This window comes from Telopea speciosissima, chromosome 2 (genome assembly GCF_018873765.1).
Source record: "Telopea speciosissima isolate NSW1024214 ecotype Mountain lineage chromosome 2, Tspe_v1, whole genome shotgun sequence".
Taxonomy (NCBI): domain Eukaryota; kingdom Viridiplantae; phylum Streptophyta; class Magnoliopsida; order Proteales; family Proteaceae; genus Telopea; species Telopea speciosissima.
This window is the reverse complement of record NC_057917.1, coordinates 51866854-51887363: the sequence shown is the minus strand read 5'-3', so window position 1 is coordinate 51887363 and position 20510 is coordinate 51866854. Positions and strand designations below refer to the sequence as shown.

General features: G+C 40.5%; 2 protein-coding genes across 2 annotated transcripts in view; one reads left to right on the top strand and one right to left on the bottom strand.

The window, feature by feature from the left end:
* The window catches only part of LOC122650841 (origin of replication complex subunit 4-like), a 75446-nt gene extending 55278 nt beyond the window's left edge, over positions 1 to 20168 (bottom strand). Inside the window, exon 1 of the mRNA XM_043844215.1 lies at positions 20004 to 20168. Within this exon, the coding sequence (XP_043700150.1) occupies positions 20004 to 20168 (165 nt within the window). The remainder of the gene's footprint in view (positions 1 to 20003) is intronic.
* Positions 20169 to 20295: 127 nt separating this feature from the next.
* The window catches only part of LOC122650840 (wall-associated receptor kinase 1-like), a 6258-nt gene continuing 6043 nt past the window's right edge, over positions 20296 to 20510 (top strand). The window contains exon 1 of the mRNA XM_043844214.1: positions 20296 to 20312. Within this exon, the coding sequence (XP_043700149.1) occupies positions 20296 to 20312 (17 nt within the window). The remainder of the gene's footprint in view (positions 20313 to 20510) is intronic.

The following is a 20510-nucleotide window of genomic DNA, read 5'->3' as shown; positions in this document are numbered from 1 at the left end:
CAAGATATACAAACAGATCTCTAAACAAGTATGGTTGTGTTTGTGGAATTTGTATTATAGTTCTTTCATTTTGATTGAATTGGACAATATTTTGATAGACAATTTCATGGAAGTCGAAGCTCGTGTGCTTCTCGAAGTCTAAAAATTGTTGATAGTCTGGTTTGACTAACTTTCGAGTATGGATTGTGTCCCAAGAATTGCAAGACACGGTCAAAAACCCTCTTGGATGTTTAAGGCCTTGGCATTATGTTTATTTCTTTTCTCAATTGGATTTGTACACTCTCAAACTATAGTGTTTTGTAGTGATGGGGATTCTCTAGTTTGTACTTTGTTTAATATGCTAGCCAACAGAGCAAGTGAGCTTAGGAAGGGTAAGCAATATTATCTCTCTGCTTTGTTAATTTTATCTTTTCTTATTCATCAAAAAAATAAGGATAAATGACACTTGGGATACCTAATATTTGCAGAAAATACATCTTGGATACCTAATGTTTGTAATTTCATGTTTTGAATGCCTTATATTTCACTAATGTTACATATGAGGTACTTTCAATAATATTACATTTAGGGATTCCTTATTTTTCATAATTCTAATATTACCCCTCCTTACGCACTCCCTCTACTGCTCATTTTCCCATTCCCCTTCCCTCTTCTCCATGCTGCATCGTCACTGTCGACCATCTCTCTCTCTCTCCCTACCACGCAATTCTCATAGCCCCTCCCCTTGCCCCGCAATTCCCCGTAACCCTCTCCACTCAGGATCCATCCGCTTCCTGCAGACCATGGAAGAATTCGAAATAAAAATCAAGGCAATCACATTTTTTAGAGTTTCATTTTTGTGTGGTTCCAAGAATTTAAGGGGAAACAATGGGATTACCAGTAAAAAGAAGGGCGCGGCAAGAGTGGGGATTGCTTAACCAGTCCCCTATTACGTGGATTGGAGATTGGGAACAAAAGAAGATCAATCAATCTCTCTCAATCACAATCTCAGATTCTCATCAAAGTTTTGGCAGTAATTTTCAAGAAAATTAGAGAAAGTGTGCGAGAGATGATCGCAAAATTATGCAAGATGAGGTCATCACCATTGCCTGGCATTGCAAAGTAGAGAGCAATTGAAAGGCTGAAAGAGAAACTCTCATGTTCTCGCTCTATCACTTTGTGATTGTTTAATTTTTCTCATATCCAAATAATCTCTTTCAACCCTTTCACAAGCATCCAATTGGACGAAGACCAAGGTCAAGAGGAAATGGAAAGATAGCTCAAAAGGGAATCGCTAGACAATGGGACGGAGTTGATGGGAGGAATTGAAAGGCTGAAAGAGAAACTCATGTCCCTCGCCTATCACTTTGTGGATTGTTTAACTTTTCTCATATCCCAATAATCTCTTCGTCCTTCTTCCGAAAGACCCAATTGATGAAAACCCAAGTCAAGAGGGAAATAGAAGGATAGCTTGAAAGGTATGTCTATTGAGGGGTTGTAGGGAGGGGTGTTGCAAGAGGTGGTAATAAAGAATGTCGGAGGGTGGTGCGGTGGTGTAAAAATTATGTTTTGGGGTTAAAATTGAAAATATAAAATTGACAATCTCAAATATACTTTTAAAAACATTGGGTACCTTAATTGTATTTTATCTAAACATTGGGTATCCCAACTATCATTTACCTAAAAATAATAACTAAGAACTTGACTTTGATTTTAAGTTTTTTCCCCACTCTTTTCAAGAAAAGGTTAAGTAGCCAACCTCCCCACAACCCTTTATTGGATCTTTTCCATTACTTTTTTGGTATTTTTAATTATTTAAAATTATGATTATTGATCAATGGATAACTCAAAGAATATAACACCTATCAAATTTATTGGCTTATCTCACTCGTCAAGAATTAAGTTTTCCCAATTGGCTTTTTAACAATTTCCTTTGGACTGACCTCTCCAACGCACCCTTTGAGCTAGACATTATCCAACGAACCTGCCGCCATTGTCCAACGCAAACCCGAGCTAGACATTGTCCATTGTAGGGGCAAACCAAACATCTTCTATCAAAAGCAAAGTATACTCTTACCACCATTGTTAAACCACTAATATAATTCTAAACGAAAAATATGCCCATTTTAAACCACTAATATATTCTCGCAATTCCCTATCCGGTCCAATTCCTAGTGCCTGTAATAAGCGAAGGGGTGGACTCCCAATTCGGGTAGAGTGTTCGGGAGGGGTGGGATGGTCATTGCGTCCCCTCCTTGTCATATACTCTATCACTTACTGCAAAGTAAAGAAAGAAACCAGACAATGACAAGAGATCGGGCCGCCTCGGTTTCGCGTGACATACTACGATTGCATAAATTTTGAATTGTCTCCTTGTATATAATCATCTCTAAATCTCAAATTTTCAGAATTCCTAAAATCTAGGAGATATATATTCACCTCGCAAACATTCGAAAGGTATTATATTCTTCTCTTAATACTTAAGATTTATATTCAAGTCTAATTTTGAAAATTATCACACAGACCCTGGGTTATCCTAACGCGACTATGAAATGCAACCCTACTCAATTGCATTTCATAGTTTTGGGCCCGATTTGAGATTTGTGTACTTGGAAGGCTGCATTAAAATAACGGATAACTCGTGTGGGTGGTGCTAAAATTCCCTTAAATTTTTTTTTTTTTTTTTTTTTTTGTGTTGGTTTATAATATGGTTTTGATGACTTTTCGGTTAAGTAAAGTTTCCCTATTTCGGTTGAATTTCAGTTCCTCTCCGTAAGAAATTTGGCATCAAGTATCAAGTTTATATTCTCAGTTTGTTTCCACTGGATTTGAAACCAAACATCTTCACCAATCGAAAGCTTAAGTATACTCTTACTCACCATTATTAAACCACTAATATAATTCAAACGATAAATAAGCCCATTTTTCCTTGTCTCATAGCTTTAAAGTATTATTTTACATTTTAAAACTTTGGCAAAAGGATTTATTTGTGGTCGATACATACATGGTCGTACTTTCAACCATTGGATGGAATAGAATCAGGGGTCAAATGGGATCAATCGTGAGTTATCTCAAGAATGATTCTTGTGGAATATTAAACCTCTTATGAAATGCTCCTAGTATAGAGAAAAAATTTTAAACTACAAATATTAGATTGTTTGGTGGATTGAACATCAAATTGGGAATGGATAATACACAAAGAGTGGCTTGATCCATAAGAACTCTTTGTGGGTACTTCTTAATAATTGTGGAGACCAGATTTAGTGGGATTCAGGCCTTTAGGGGAAGTAGATCTCCTATCAGCTCCATAATACTTGATGAACTGTGAATATAGAGCCTCTTATTTTAGTGGATCTCCTTGAGTGGTTGAGCCTTCCCTCCATTCTTAGATTGAGTTTTAGGATCAGTACAGAGAGATGCAAGCCTGACAGGGATATTTCTCCCATCAAAGATATTACATTTTATTTTTATATTTTTTAAATAATTTGACTTTAATTATTATCTCTTTTCCTTCTTGTACAAAAAAAGGTTAGTGTCACACCCTTATTTTGACTTTTTCTATCATGTATTTTGAATTTTAACAACATAAATTAATGCTTTAATTTGGCATTTTAATTAATGCAAAGATGGAGAAGTTCCTAAATATACACAAATAGGTGAGACTAGTCTTTTTGAGCAAGGAGGGTTATGTTATCGGGCAGCGCCCATTGCATCGGGGTCGGGAAGTTCAAGCCTCCCGATTCACATCCCACATCCCTCCCTACCTATCCAAAAAAGAGAAAAGATTTGTTTCAAATGGGATCTAAGATATTATATTTTTCTAAAAATATTTTGAGCTAGAGGTATGGAAAACCCACCAATCAGGGACAAGGATTGGAAGAGGAGAGAGAGTGCATTAAAGAGAGATAGATAGAGAAGCTACTTAGAAAAGGACAGAGAGTGCATTAAAGAGTGTAGATAAAGGAGCTGCTGGTATTTTGATTTGGACGAGGGATAAATGATTTTAGCCCTAAACAAAAAGGTCATGATTCCTTTTTCTCTATTCTTTTTTCTTATTTTTTAGTGGGACCATATATGATAAACCTAAAATGACCTGCTTATGGTCGTGGAGGACATGTGGCAAAGCTATGGACTTTTCTGACATAGAAAGCAAAGGTCAATCTAAGCAGCTCGTTAGAGATGTCAGAGCGTGGCCCGACATCTGGGGGCGTCCTTAACCCAATCAGCCTGGGGGCATCTCCTCTTCTGGGGCAAAAGTCAGGGGCTAATTGCCATTTACAAAAATTCCATATCTAATTTACTGCCTATAGGCTGAAAAGCCTACACTCTCCACCACCATTTTAAGAAGTCCGATTCAGGTGCCAATTTCTCCAACAAAGGGAGGTGAGTCGTGAGGTGTAAAGGTTTTAGAGAACATCTAACACCGTTTTATTCTCTCCCGCTCCTCTCATTGTTCCAATCTTCTGCTTATTGCTCAATTCTGGATGAAACATCCAGTATTTGTTGGTGTCCAACTCCGTCTTCTATCGTGCACATTCTATGGTTTTAGGTGGTGGGCAGGTATTCAGTGACACATCATCTATCAGATTTCTCTGTTAAATAAATCGACTATTGCCTGGGAACAAGAGCAGTGAAGAAGGAGAACCACCATGACAACGCTTCTCAGAAACAAAGAAGAACTACAAGAGCTTTGGCAATTCTAGAAATGCATCATCAAGTTGCTAACCAACCATCAAAGGAGAAAGATCAGCAACAGTCACAAACTGGGTGTTGGCTGAAATCAGGTGTTCTAGCATGCTCCAAGGTAGTTTAACATGACATGCGACAGCCAGGTCCAGATGCACCGGTGACGCATTCATTCAACACTTCGCAGTAGCTTACCCTTGTAGAAGGTCATCCAGGCTTGCCTCCGACGGCCAACAATTTGCGCTCAAGAAACATTGAGTCGCATCAACATCAGTCCCTACGAGCCCGAGCAACCTTAGCAAGCTGATTCTAGTGAATCTACAAGTCAAAAACCAAGAAAAGGATATATAATCTAGAATGAATGAGTCAAATGTGAAGGTAGCAGTTGAAAAGTTCAAAAGATGTATGCAAAATAGCCTATAGAAAGTAATGATTGGTGGCATCATTTGATAGCGTGATGTCAATGCCTCAGTTAAATTGGATGGTTAATATATAAAAAAACTAGGGAGGGGAATGCGAAGCATAGGCTTTGAAATAGTCATCATTTTTCCACACCGGCCTCCTTCTGCCGGCTCTTTCTGCCGGTGCTGCCACCACAACCCGCTAGGTCGATGCTGCCCTCTCTCCGTTGATTCTCTCTTCTTGTAAAAGTTAGTTAACTGCCTTGTTCCACTACCTTAAGTGATTATTCTTGTAAGCGGTACTCTAGGTGACGATAAAAAACCAGTATCATTTCTTCAGGTATTAACCCCTTGCCTACTGTTGGACGCTCTACCTCCACAGGCATTCGGGGTCTCTCTAACCTATAGCCCCATAAAAGTTGAATGGCCAGAATCATCTTAATCAGTCTCGTGCCTATCTTTCTCACCCTACGCAGACTTAATTATGGATGGCTTGTTACTGAGATACTCCCAACTTCACAAATCAAGTCAATTGCTACATGGTCTCTAATGATGCATTGGTGATGTCCTCTCTCATTAATTCGATGGAAGCTTCTGTAGTCCTAATTTTGTTCTCTTTAATTCCCAAGGAATTATGGGATGCAGTGCGTTAGATGTTTTCTCAAGCAGGAAGTTATGCCCAGCTGTGAGATTCACCGACAAGTTCTCATACTACTGAGAAGAACTTTCCCTCTTTGCCTACTTCTCTTTGTGAGCGCTTGGGCTTTATTACTTGGTTCAAATGGTTCACTTTTTGATGATGCTGTACTTTCAAAAATAAAGGGTGTGTGATTTTTGATGGGTCTCAATCCTAAGTACAGATTAGGTTTGAGTGTAGATCTTAGTACCTTATACTTTCCTTCTCTTCTTCAAGCACAGTGGGTTCAATTTGAAGAACATCGTCGGATGGTGGATGCCCGAGGACTATCATGCGGTTTGCCAACTCACCACTCCACCTACACCTCTTCCCCGTTGATTCCTCAAAGGGCACTACACCCAGCATAGGACTATGATTATATAGTCGCCTCCATCACACATGGGACACACTGGAAGCTTCATGGACTTGAAGGGTGGCTATAATGCTATTTAGCTCTTGTTCCCAGGCCAATCTCTCTAATGCTTCCAATGTTGTCACTGCTCTTGCTGCCGATACCTTTTCTCATAGGATCAAATATTTTGCTTGTCAAAAAATTGGTAGCTTTAATTATTTAGAGGCTCTTCTCATTCTCTTATTTCCAAGCCTTCCCAGTTGAAATTATTTACCATGTTTCTCTGAGTCCTATGCTGATTCAATTGACTCCGGGGCTATTGCTCCACATGACTAGCAACTCGAGAGGTGTCTTCTATAGCTATAAGTGTTCTAGACCAGGATAAGGTGTATTTGTCAGTGGTCTTACATCTTGAGTAAGGGTTTATGTCCTGAATTCCTAGCTCTCCTTTCTTCTATTTATGTTACCACTTATGTGCTAATCTATTGTCGACTTATCATTTAACCCGTTAGTTCAGATTATTCGGTTCACTTTTTTCAACTCATTGCATGTTTTAGGATCTGTGAGAGTGCAACGATTGGGCCTTAAGTTTGATAGATGGTCTCTACTGCTTGAGTACTCTCCACCAAGTGGTCCAGCCCTCATCTGTTTATATCTGCTCTCCTCTAATAGTACCATAGAGCAAACTACTACTGCCTTTGGCACACATACACTTTGGACATCCCTCTTGCATGTTTACATTCTCTGTTTCTGATTTAGTTAAACATTGTGGTTTGGGCGAGTTTAATTGTAAGATGTGTGAATTTCAAGACACTACAAGCTCTGGTTTTCAAGTGAAAATAATGATAATGTTTCTTTTCCATTATTCACTTTATTATTTGGGGTCCCTCTAGGACCGTTAATCAAATAGGTCAATTGGTTCATTACTTTTTGTATTGACAATTGCACATTCCTCACATGGGTTTACACTTCTCCCATAAAAATCTGATGTGTTTTCTTGCTCCTAAAAATTTTCATGCCATGCTTTCAGTACTGAGTTCAATGCTTCTGTCTGGTCCTTAGCATTGATAATACAAGATACATCCAAACCATATTTTAAAGAATACCTTTCTTACCATCCTACTCTCTCCCCAAATATCTGTGTTTGAGCACAGATAAAATGGCATCTCTGAAAGGAGAAAAATGAATGTCTCTTAGATATAGTTCAATACACTTGATGTTTACCAACCATTGTCCTAAAACACTATTGTGGAATGTTTGTCCCTTAACTTTAAGATACACATCCTTTCTCCTGACTGTTTCTATTGCCACTTCTCTCCTTCTAAAATATTAGGATGTGTTTGTTTTCTATAACTCATCCTCTTCTCTCAGTCTAAGTTGGATCCCGTGCCTATTAAATTGACTTTATGGGTTACTAGGCTTCTCAAAGAGATTTATAAGGCCATTTTATCACTTCTCCTTCTCATCATCTATAGGTAAGCCCATAGATGTCACCTTCCACATGAGTTATAGAACCATGTTATATGACACCTCTTCAGGGGAGGAGTCTTGGAAGACAATGCGTGTTCTATGGTTATTGATGAGTTCAAAGGAGTCCCCAGTTAACGATAACAATGAGAAAGCAATTGTTCCTGCCTTATGAAATAGCTGCTCAGCGAGTAGATCAAGAAAAAGACCATGAGACCAGCAAACCCTACCCATTGTGGCGCCTCTCCCGGTTCGCCTCTCATGGGAAATAATATCTCTCATATTTCTAATAATATACGACAGTATATAGTCCATGCCAGCAAGAGAGAAAAGGTGTTGCGATCCCCCTCAACACCCTATTTCTCATTTGTGTCTTATGAGTCTCTATCCCATACCATCTTGCCTTAGTTTCCTCCTTCCATACTGTATCTATTCCCACGAGTTGGAAAGAAGTCATTAAATATCAAATTTGGAAGGCTGCCATGATGAAGAAATGCCCAGCAGTGAACCCAAGAATGGTACATGAACTTGTCCCTTGCCCGCTTGAGTAAAAAAATTAGTTGACTGCAAATGGATATTTCACGATCAAGTAAAAGTAGATAATTACTATTGAGAGAGATACAAGGCTGGAATCCCGGTGGCTAAGAGGGCTTCCACCCCAACCTCACAGAAAGACAACCAAAAAACTTTTGCTCCAGTGGAAAAAAATGAACTTGAAAGACCAGTCTCTTTGTAGTGGTTGTGATTGAGATAAATTTGATCAAAAGGCCAAAGGAATGAATTAGGTGACACGAGGAGTGTTTACCAAGTACATATTGGAATTTAAACTCTTTTGTCAGCTATTCAATGGTTGACTCTGTGTTGACCTTGTATAAAAGAAAATCCCCAAACCTCATAGGTTATAAGCAATAGTCAAGTAACTTTAAAGCTTACATCGGGAAGACCCTTATGCTCAAAGAATATGCTTGCATGTTCTAGAAATTTGTTTGTGGTCGGTCATCGGATATCCTTAGCATGGTAGGACTGGAATTTTATGAATTCAAATACTTTTTAATAAAATGGAACTTTATTGAGAAGATTGACATGAGAATACAAGCCTTCTCTCACGCCTCTAGATTATGAAACCAAGGAGTAGGAATTGGTGAGATTGTCTCTTACATTTAGTCGGCAAAGACCTTCCGGAAGAGCAAGGAGTGGGAGCAATGCAATTGCTATCCTTGGAAAAATGAAGAAAACCCAAACTTCAATTTGGCCAGGAGAGATAGGCAACATCCTTAATAATAGAAGTACGTTAAGTGAATGGGGAGTGCTTCCTCAGATTAATAAAGGTATCAGATTCAGGTATAGTAATCTTGCTAGACATCCCCAAACCTTCAAACATTTTAAGGTTGATCCATCCTGAACACAACTCAAAGGATAACAAGTCTAATATTTTATTTGGTATCATAAGGACACTTAACAGCATGCGGATAAAAAGACTGTCCACATTTTTAGTGATGAAACTTAAACTCAGAATACAGTCTAATTCTTTGCTAGTATTGGATCGGGAGGCCTTCCTTGAAAGAATATGAAACAAGGAAGTAAATTACTTAAGCATGTGAGATCGGCTAGCTATTTGTTTGTAAGTAGAAATAGAAATTCCAACTGTCGTCTATGCCCCTAGGCAAATTCAAGGATGATGCCCATGAGACGATGACTACTACATAAAGATACTAAACCTGGAGAAGATCTAATGTACTTTATCCTTATTTAGATGCCTTTGTCTCTTTAGAGATAAAGCGATGCTCACCATTCATGTTCCACTCTTCCTTTCAACAACTCCATTAGGTTTGGTTTGATATTGTGTGTTTGTGGTTTCATGTATATTACCACAATCCCTCATAAAATTTAGACAAACTTGCTAGGTACATAATTAGTTTTCTATGATGTAGACGAAAGGTCGGGACCAAAATTAATGAACGAGGATGCATGAGGCTGGGAGAGTAAATTACACACTCAAGGTGTAAAAAAGACCAACAAGTATAGCTCCCACAAAAATTATGGTATTAGAAGGGGAATTCGTATAATTCTTTGGAGTTGTGTGAACTGACTCTTCTGGGGATGTCGAGGATGGAAAACCTTCAACTCTTGAATGTTGAAGTAGAAGCTCCTCAAGTTTTTTCAATGAATAAAAATTATCAACTCAACTTGGTTGATGGAAGAAAAATTCTTAAGGGTTTTCTAAGATACCAAACCAGAGATGTAGATCTTCATAACACTACGGCTGAATAGCATGTTGCCCCGGCAAATGCTGGAATGACGCTTATCGAGCCTACTAATCTATCTATTCTCCCGCCCAAGGAGCCGGTCATCTGCCCCTCCCGAGTGCGGTCGAACAAATGCCCTTCACCTAATCACTCAGGCGGGACCCTCTCGTTGAGGCGTTGACCCTTCTCCATAAAGCGACCAACCTCAAGATGTCCCACCACATCAACACCACCAAAGAAGAGGCCGATGTAAAGAAAATAAAAAGTAGGATGATGGCCTTCTCCCCCATGGGAAGGTGGAAGTATGGAGTGGTAGGCCACTACACTCTCTGTGAGCCTGCACCAAATGAAGTATCGAAGGATCTCATTTGTAGTAGAGCCAAGTCCTCAAACCCTACAGTTCCTACTCACCATCTCCCAACACTATCGAGTGTCCCGATACCAACCAGGACCAAGGTTCAAAATCCGGGTGTCGGACTCGATGCGGTCATGGCAAGCCTTTTTCGGATCGGAGTTTTCAACCGTCGGTCGGAGATCGAGTCGAGCCCAACCCCCAAAATTATTTTTATGGATCGGGGTCATAAATCAGCTAAAGTTGGTGTGTGTTGTGATCTCGGGGATCGGATCAATGGTGATATTATCGGTCCGGTTAGTCAATATTGATTGGTATTGGTTAGTACAGTCAAAGATAATATAAAAAATTTTAAAAAAACTTCAAAACTTCAAAAAATCAAAAAATATTCAGTCGGATCGATCAAGGATTGAATCGAATCAGCGATCAATTGAGTTGGGCTGTCAGGGAACAATCGGTCAAACCTTCTGCGATACCGGAGGATCCGATCGAAATTATAAAGCAACACAAGAATATATAGTATCATAAATAACTGTAAGACATATATATGGATTAAAATATGATCAGTGCTAAGGACATCCAGAAATGTTGAACAAAAACACGAGGCATACAAGAGACCCTAGATTCCATATAGTCAATATTCCCTCCCGATGGAATTTAAACTAGGGAATCATGCAGAACATCTAAACAAAGCAACCCAACATGGTCATCCCCATGTGTAGAGCGGTGCATTTTGTCACCCTTGGCAATGCGACAACAAGACAACGATGGTTGGCGTAGTTCTCAAAGAACCTCCAAAAATCCTAAAAATCATTGAAAAAATAAAATAAAAGGCCCTTGCAGGGAGATTAAGTCTCACAGGGAGCCATTAAGGCTAAAATTATTTATCTCTTGAATAAATCAAAATCAAGGAATTCCTAATGAGAATTGCAAAAAAGAGCAAGAAGGGTTGAGATTACACCCTTTAATCGGGTTTCATAGCTTGGGTATGCTATTGTGAAAGATCCTCCATAGAAAAATTTTAATTCTCATAGGAATTTCCACCATTGAGGGTTATGGGCATTGGTGTATGAATCAAAGGGGATTAGAGATACTATGGAGTACTTTATTGCCAATTAGGCAGAAAAGTTGCCAATAATAGATAACTTACACCACCAAGTATTAGGGCCTTTAGAAATAGAGTGCGACAATATGACATACTAAATAAGGAGGGGAAAGAGGTTAGAAAAAAAGTTTAAATTCTAAGGCAAGCGATGGTGAAGGAGGAGATTTTAAGGAGAGGATTAAAAGAGGGTTGGGATGCTATAAGAGAGGACACAACATCCTGGAGCCTAAGGAGCCTAAGGATCGGTCAAAGAGAGGTGTCTGAGCCGGCCCAATTTGTGAAGTAACCACACATCTAAGATGGGGAGGATACCAACAATGCTATTCTAGGTCAAGATCCTTTTTTTTTATTAATGTGAAACAATAAAAGGAGATCTATTATTAAAATGTTTGGCTCTTAAAGTTCTAGCCCACAAGAATGATTGTCATTAAGGAGTCTCAACCCGACTTTAAAATTCAAGTTATTTGAAAGGGATTGATCTTTATGCACAATTGTGTATGAAACATGGTCAATACATCGGTCGTTGGCTAGGTGCTTGAAACGGGTTGTTTTGCATTAAGTTGACATTGTTGCCTATCGATCCAGCGTCTTGATCAAGTTAATCTCCTTGAATGTGGCCTTCAATCTCATTGTTCCGGTGCTTGTAATCATCGGTATCCGTGGCCATGGTCACGATTAAACCTCAAATATTTGTTTTTGGTCTTGATTCTTCCCATGTGAGGCATCTTGCATGTTTGGAGGATCGCTAACGGCTCTTGTCTAGTAACCATTTTGGTAGGTGACCGGTGCTCGTTCAAGATCGCATCAAGATGTCGACCTCATGTGGGGGGAGAGAGTGTAGTGCTCAAACTGCTTTGCTACCGAGTCATGCCATTTGGCTTGAAGCCCGAGGGCACCCACGTGTCAAGGATGGTCATCCAAATGTTCAAGAATAGATCGGCCGAAATATGGGTATGTAGATGACATGCTGGTCAAGAGCACCAAAGACCGGCCCACACACATAAGAACCTAGATGGGACCTTACAGTGTTGAGGAGAAATGGAATGGAGGCTGGATCGACTAAGTATTACCTTAATTGACCTCGGAAAAATTCCTTGGCTTATTAGTATCCATCTAGGACGTAAGGCCAACTTGAAATCCAAGCTGTCAGAGAAGCAGCTCCATCGTGGATGATACCAGCAGAGCAAAGGCTAAATGTGAGAGTGCGGTAGACAAGTGCTTACCATTCTTGAACATTATGGGCAGCCCCAAGAATTGCGAAGGATTTTTATGTAGACGGATTAGTGCTAGAAAGCTTTTGAGGCCCAGAAGAAGTATTTGGAGAATCCACACTCTCCTTTACTCATTTGAAGAGCCTAATGAAAAACAAAAACCACTTAGCATCAAGCTGAGGTTGCAATCGGCATCGTGCTATTGAAAGAGGAGAGCAACAAAGCCCATATACTCGTTAGCTCAACGTGTTGATCGATCTTAGAGACAAGGTGCAGAAGTTAGAAAAGAGTGAATTCGCATTGGTGATTACGGTAAAGTGAAGCTAAGGCCATACTTCTAGAGCTACGTCCAATCATGTTCTTTCTGGAGTCAACCATTAAAGAAGATCTTGCATAAGCCTAGACGTCTCGGTTGAAGGCTAATTGTTAGTAGTAGATCTCAACAAGTCACGACCCTAGAATACAAACCCCTGCAGCGATAAAGGCACAAGCCTTGGCAGGTTGCACTATTACTAAGTATACCTGTGAGCCAGGCCTCAGGGAGTATTTTGGAAGCCATGACCCACAGGAAGCCTAGGATAAGCGAGCATGGATGCCAGTGCTGGAATGGCTCAAATAATTCCGGTCGGTAGCGGTGGAGTGGGGTTGTGTTGGTTACAGATCCATAGGGGTTTAGCATCTAATATGCTTTTAAGGTTCGAGAGTTTTCAGTCTCCTTCGATGGGGCCCGAGTAAGGCCACGCTGTTCCGGGACTCCAGGTCACAGAGCCATAAGTATCCATGGAAGCTAAGGCACAGTGACTCTTGGCTATGTCAATCAAATCCAATACATAAATCGAGGGTGAAAGACAATGGGATGGTAGCCTACCACTTTTGCGGTGAGCACGAGAGCATGATCGCTGAGTTTAGATAGTTTAAGATGGCTCAGAGTGACCTGAGAGAAAAATGCTTGTGACCGACTCCCACTCAGAGACTTGAGTCGAGTTCTCAAGCACTGTTATGCTTTCCGATTTACATTGTGCTACAAGAAAAATAGAAGTGACCAATCGAAGAAGGTCGAGCTGGACGGACGCGATCATCAATTATTTAGAGAATGACCAGCTCTCGGGAAGATCAAGATGAGGCTAGAAGGAATTAAAATTTGAGTAGCGAATACACGGGGGCAACCAGAAAGTTTGCTACAGAGGGCAGCCTGCGACGCGCTATTCAGATGCCTTGGATTAAAGAGAAAGGGTAGTGCGCCCTAGTGGAAGGACATGAAGGAGTATACGGGGTCGTATGGGGAGTCGGGCGCTCGCGTACAAGATACTTGATAAAGGGTTATCTTACAATGAGAATGCCCGAAAGCGATAAAATATGTAAAAATAAAATGCAGACTAACCTTGGTGCTAAAAGGATTGCCTTCAACGCCAAGCATGTGCGGAATGGATATACTTGATGATTTCATCCCGGTAACAGAAGCAAAGAAGAAGTATTTAGTGGTCATAATCGACTACTTTACAAGTGGATGAAGCAGGAGCCCCTTAGCCATGATAACGGAGAAAAAATAGGAGAAATTTTTTACGAAAGATAAGGTCATCTACCAATTTGGACTCCCTAAAAGTCGCCGATTCACAAGCCAATGACAAGCGGTTCAGCTCTTTGAGCTCCGAGAATTTTACAAGCACTTTTACATAAACTTTCGCCTTAGATGGCGGTGGCTCATCAAAAATTGATGGCCAAGTTGAAGGTGTTTACTTGGACACTAATAGCTTGAGGAGTAAGAATTGAGAAGCATGAATGAGGCTAAAGGAAGATGGGTGGAAGAGTTTAATAGTGCACTAGGGGCCTATGGGGGCCCCGAGCGCGAGAGGCCAAGTCCCAGGTGAAGCTCAGTTAGGCTGCCTACTGGACAGCCGAGCACTCGCCCGGTAGAGATTAAAGCCTCATCTCACCGAGGCCTTAAGCTAACGGAGGACATATGAAGGCGGATGAGAACAAACCTAGACTTTCTCAACGAAGAAGCACTACTTAGAAAATATGGTGTTCGGTAAACACGGCCAAATACTACAACTCGGAGTAAAAGAACAGCTCTTTCAAAAGGGACCTTATCCTAAAAAGGCTAATGCGTCTGAATCGAAGAAGCGAGGGGAAGTTCTCACCAATTGGGAAGCACCCTACATAGTCTCCAAGCGGGATCCGATTGGGGCCCAAGCAAGAAGAGACTCACGGAGGCAGAAGATGTCCCAACCCTGGAATCCCAAGAACTTAAGTTTTATCATTAGAATTTGTGAAAGCCTCGTCGATGGGCAAATCTTGTTTTATTGGATTAAACTTTTTGGCGACTATCAATAAAAGAGAGAAGTTTTCGTTTCAACCTCCTAGTATAGTTACTTCTGAGAGATGAGCTATCTATAGGCACCAGACCCGACCCTCTCATAGGTTGGCGGCTCAGGAGTCATAAAGTGATCCTCTTAAGCTCGAGACATCCATAATCTCTAAGACCGACCCTCATGGGTCGGTAGGCCGAAAGTCATAAAATTGATCTCATAGATCGGCTGAGATCCTGTAATCTCTTAGACAGAGCCCTCTTCGGTCGGCAACTACGAGATCATAAGACCAATCCTCATAAATCGCGGATACATAGTTACAAAAATTGGCCCTCGTGGAGTCGACCAACACCCAAAGCATGAAGACCAACCCATATAGGTCGATTGCGTCATTAGTCCTAAAACTACCTAGGAGGATGGCTCAAATTAAAAAATCATGATATCCTAAGATTTTAAACATTTTGCCAAATAATGTTAAAAAAAATTATTCTGAATGTCTATGGGTCTATTAATGTTATCAGCATTTTTGTTGCAGCCGCGCACTCTGTGTTTCATTGTGTTAATGATATATTAAATTGATGATGTTGATGTGTTAAACACAAAATAATTTAAAAAAAAATGGGTATAGGTCGACCTAAGGAGTTAGCCTAAGATCAACCTTCATAGGTCGTGGTGATAACTTACTAAAGGAGTGAAGTACTAAAGCCCTCGGGGTCTCCCTATCAAAATCGGCCTAGAAAGGTCGGAAAAAGACCAACCCTCACAAGTTGGTGCAACCAAAAGATAAGCTTAATGAAATCCCCTAAGTGAAAAAGTTCACAAGAGAAGAAGATCGGCCCGACCAACCTTCGCCAGGTCAATGGTGGAGGAGGATCAAGTAGATCAATGACGGAGAGGATCCACCAACTCGAGCTCAGATGAGCCGAGTCAACAAGCATTTACTAAGGGCTGACACGGAGGAGTCTTCAGCTTTGATGCATGACTTCCCTGGGGCTCCTGAGAACTCCTTTATCCCATATCTCTTGACATAGATAGGATGTGGACTCCGAGCCTAGAAGTTGAAGAGAATTCGGGTCACAAGAGAAACGATAATGACAAGCACTGCTCAACACCAAGGACCGCAAAGAATAAGAAGGGCCGAGCTTGAGAAACCGAGTGCACGAAGTCGAACGCTCTAAGTAGTGCGAGTGCTTGAGAGTTGGATGGCGGTGAAAATGAGGGTAACCCTCACTGTTATAGAGGTTGGGGCGGTGAAGTGGCGAAGATCCAGCGATGGAGGATTTAGCGAATGCAATGGTCCGGATCGCATGACGATTGGATTGCCCCGAATATAATGATGACTCAGGAAGGCGTGTCGTATGGGAGGCGAAACACCGCTGACATGGCACGCGGCGGCTAATGCGGCCGAGGCATCCATTACCATTCTCAGGCACACTGGGTGACCTCGGTCGGGCGGGTGATCGGCACTCATAAAGATATACTCACCAAGGTCGGTCGGGCCTTAGTGAGTGGGGGCAAGTGATAAGTCGCTTGAATGATGAGCCAATCAAGGAGTGACACATGGCGGATCGAGACGATAAAGGAACCCGTCGGACTAGGCCTTGCCTCAACTAGGTGCAGTTGAGCAGATCGCGGAGGAACAAATACGGGGAGAGTCGGCTGGCACCAAATTATTGAGGGTGATATTTGTACACTCGAGACTGACCCAGCGGTCGGATGGGGCGTTGGCAGTTTAGAGGAAGACCACATTAAAGAAAGAGCCTAAGGTAGGTCATGACCAACTCAAGGAGGAACCCACTGCTTCACACTCGGGGGCGAGTCGGAGGATTTGAAGTCAAGCTCGGCCTAATGGGTCGAGTCATGGAGGTCGTCAAGACTAAATCATGAAGAAAGTCTAGGAAATGAGGTCATCACCTAGCCCAGGCTTGGCTGTGAGATGAGCCATCTGAGGTGAGACTACGAGGATGAGCCCAATGCATAGAGGGTCGATTCAAACCGGTCATCTACGTACCAGGGGATTGGATCAAACCTACAAGGTCAAGCGTCTCCCACCGAGCTATAAATCGGTGATAACAATAACTTGAATGAATCGCGGGGCACGTAAAGCTCACCCGATATTCCACAGATATCTTAGTCAACCTTGAATCTAGTCGTCATCCATCAATGGAACCGTATCACACTCAAATAAGGACTCTTACCAGTAAAAGAGTCCTCTTCCAAGACCAACTCGACAGAGATCCCTACAAAATTAAGATTCCTTCCATAAGGACTCTCCCCATTACATAGAATAGTGCATAAATGCCTAGGTAAGAAGCAGCGCCATCTCACTTTTGCTAAGTAGAAATGCTGCTAAAACGGAACTGATTTAGGAATCGGAGGTCCTGCGGGAGCCACATGGAAACTCTCCTTTGCTCCTCGGTTTGCGAGGTTCATTTCCTAGGTGGACAAATCGTAGGTTTCCTAACACAACAACACCTTTTATATTCATAATGATATTGGAATTTTGAAACTTAATAATTTCTTTTATGTTCTAGGATGCGGTACAAATTTGATTTCAATTTCAAGACTTAAGATGACGCATACAATATTGAATTTGGTAATGATTTGATCATTAGTTTCAATGGCAAGCTTATTTGCTTTTGGATATAGAATGAATGTTCATATAATTCAACAATTTCAGTATGACCATTAGTATATATAAGCGAAAGCATTTCTTAAGAACCAAACTTATCTCTTCTTGAGCTTTGAGAAGAAAAAATTCCTACCGATACGAGTCAGATTCGTTCTACGGTGGACTTATGTGCTCTAGGAGCATTCTGTCTCTTCAATGGGATACCTTCATTATGGAGAGTAGTAGGGTCCAGAGTAATACTGGATGTTAATCCTGTATTTTCTTTTTTCTTTAATTCCAATTTATGACTGTATTGTTCTTCTTTAAAAAAAAAAAAAAAAAAAAAAAAAACCAGATTAATTGGTGCTCACTCTAGCCGTCCTTGGCTCAGTATATGTTGTGGGTGTTCCCTTAGTAGCCTAAGTTGAAACAGGTGCAGGCGATGTGTCCATGATTTGAAAGCAAAGGTAGTTGCAAAATTTGGTTCTTATATTGTGTTTGCCTCCATATGAAGGTGAGTTCCATGCATTGAAAAAGTGTCTATCACAAGGGACACGGGGATTTAGGCTTGTAGTTAGTGCTACTCTATTGTAGTTACAATATCAATTTATGAGATCGTATTTCCTTGGAACATTTTTCAAGGTAAGTCCATGCTCCAGCCATGGCCCATTCAATGCTAGCTCTCTCACTGCTATAGAGAAGCGGCTGTTGCTGATTTTGGCTAAAGCAGCTAAGACCTTCATGTCTTCTACCTCTCCAGCCACTGTCCTCTATTGCTTGATGATCTTTTGATTGATTACCCAATACTTAGACTAAGATATCCCGGATTTCCATTGACAACATTTTTCTATTTTACTGGCTTGCTTCCTTCCTACTATTGGCCATGCCTAAGGTGGGAGTCAGGGTGTAGCATGTGTTTGGTTTTATTTTATCCGGTTTGCTCTGTAATTCTTTTATTTGTTTTAATAAAAATTGATCTTTTTGGTAAAAAAAAATTAAGTTATCTCTTTTATAGGCTGAGCTACATTAGTATGGACTGGGATAAACAAAAATGGTAAGGATGATCCTCTTGAGTGTCTTGAGGTTCAACCTTATCCTGTGGATCCTACCGACAGAGGCGAAATAACCAAGAAGACATTCCCTAAGAGGGAGGTAGTGCCAATGTTGGTGGTTCTCATTCACTCAGGATGTTTGCGGACTCATAAATATTCCTGCTAGGCATGGATATCAATTAATATTTACCGTCACTTTTACCGATTTTTTTAGTAGAGTCAGAAAGATATATAATGTAAAGAAAAAAATGTAGAAATAATTTACATCAAAAATACAAGGAGACAAAAAAACTCCAAGGAAAATAAAGTCAACTTTACAAGGAGCTTAGCGAAATCTAAATCTTGGGCGTACTTCCAGGATCCATACACAATCTTTAAGCAATATTATAAGAAGGAAGAGAGCAACAATTAGAAGTGAGATAGAGCAGCCTTCTTTGCCAAGAATCACTACAGAGTTCATCTCACGATAATAGTAGTGATACGCTAAATCAAAACCTGTAAAACTGGCTTAAGAAAAACTATTTTTCAAAAGTGCCATGGATTTGAATGATTTTTTATGTGTTCCACAATGAAGGAAAAAATCACATTCCACCCCAGAATTTGTGAATATACCAAGATTTTTAACAAAACAAAGGCCTTAAAAAAAAGCAGCAAATTCAACAAACAAGTTGGAAGAAATACCCACATAAGAACTGAAACTCAAGAGAAGCAACACCTGCTTCTCTAAAGGATATAGACAATGAGAAGCTCTGATTTCAACGGCTCAAAATGATCTTGTTATTTGCTTTGCACACGTGATATTTGATTATTTGTAGTCTTGTGATTGATTTATAACATCAAGTGATTTCATCCTTTATAGGCAACACGAACTAGCCGTTGGAGTCAAGCTAAACTTTTCCTTTGAACATTTGAATTTATCTTTCATTTGGCTGCCCCCCCCGTAGGTATTGGAGGAACTACTAGTACATTCAAAATGACTGAAAGTATTATTCTATTTTAGTCTCCAAGATTCAACCTAATGATTTTCAAGAAACTGAACTGTTGGAGCTCCTCAACATCGATGAAGATGTTTAAGAGTTCCACTCAAGTGGCTGTGTCCATATGGTCATAAATAAATAGAAATGATTTTCCAACTTCTTATCCATGCCCAACATTAAATACTATGAAACGACAGGTTAGTCACGAAGGGCCGTGGTTGCGGGAACTGATATGGTCACTCTTAGACATGCCACGGAAGATGGTCACGAGAAAAACATGACATTCTCTGTCTTATGACTTAAATCTCACAAACTCTCGAGATATTCATGGAAGATCACCATGAAAATATTGAGTATTCATCCATGAACACTTATCATTAAAAGCTTAGTTGTCTGCGAGTTTAGACTTAGAATGTTTTGGTTCCCGCCTTTGAGCTCGGTTGTAATTACATCTCCACGAAGGCCTGTGGACATCAAACTTAGATTTTATTTTAAATCAAACTACCTAGTTTCTTGATTTTTCTTTTGAGTATTTTTTGATGTCATTTTTGGGCTTTTCACATCTTGTTGATCATATACATTAGGATTCTGAGGAGATATTCCAATTTGAATATACCCTAATGCCTTGACTTGAAGTAATCTTCCATTTGATATACCATTCCGGCTCTTTGATTCTTCAAGCACACGGAAAACCATCATCTTCTTCGCGGGAAGACCATCTTCACAAGTTCTTCCTATCAACATGTTTTATTGCATCTTTAGCTGTACCTATGATGCGGTAAGGTGGTAGTAGGGGCCATGGCCCCTGATATGGAAGCTTCATCTCAATCACCCAAAGTGTTAAGGCGGTCGGAGGGGATTAGAGCTAAGCATGGCTAATGGATTGAGGCAATTATCTTAAAGATCCCCACCTAAGCCAAAAATTTAATCCCATCTCCATTTTAGTCTTTCCATTATTAGTAAGCCAAGCCCTTGAATCTCTATGTAGGAGTATAATGAAAAAGGAAGACGAGATTTTTGGAATGATGTTGCCCAGCAGTCCATTGGAGTCTTGAAGAATTTCTGCCGGGTTCTCTCTTTCTTGTG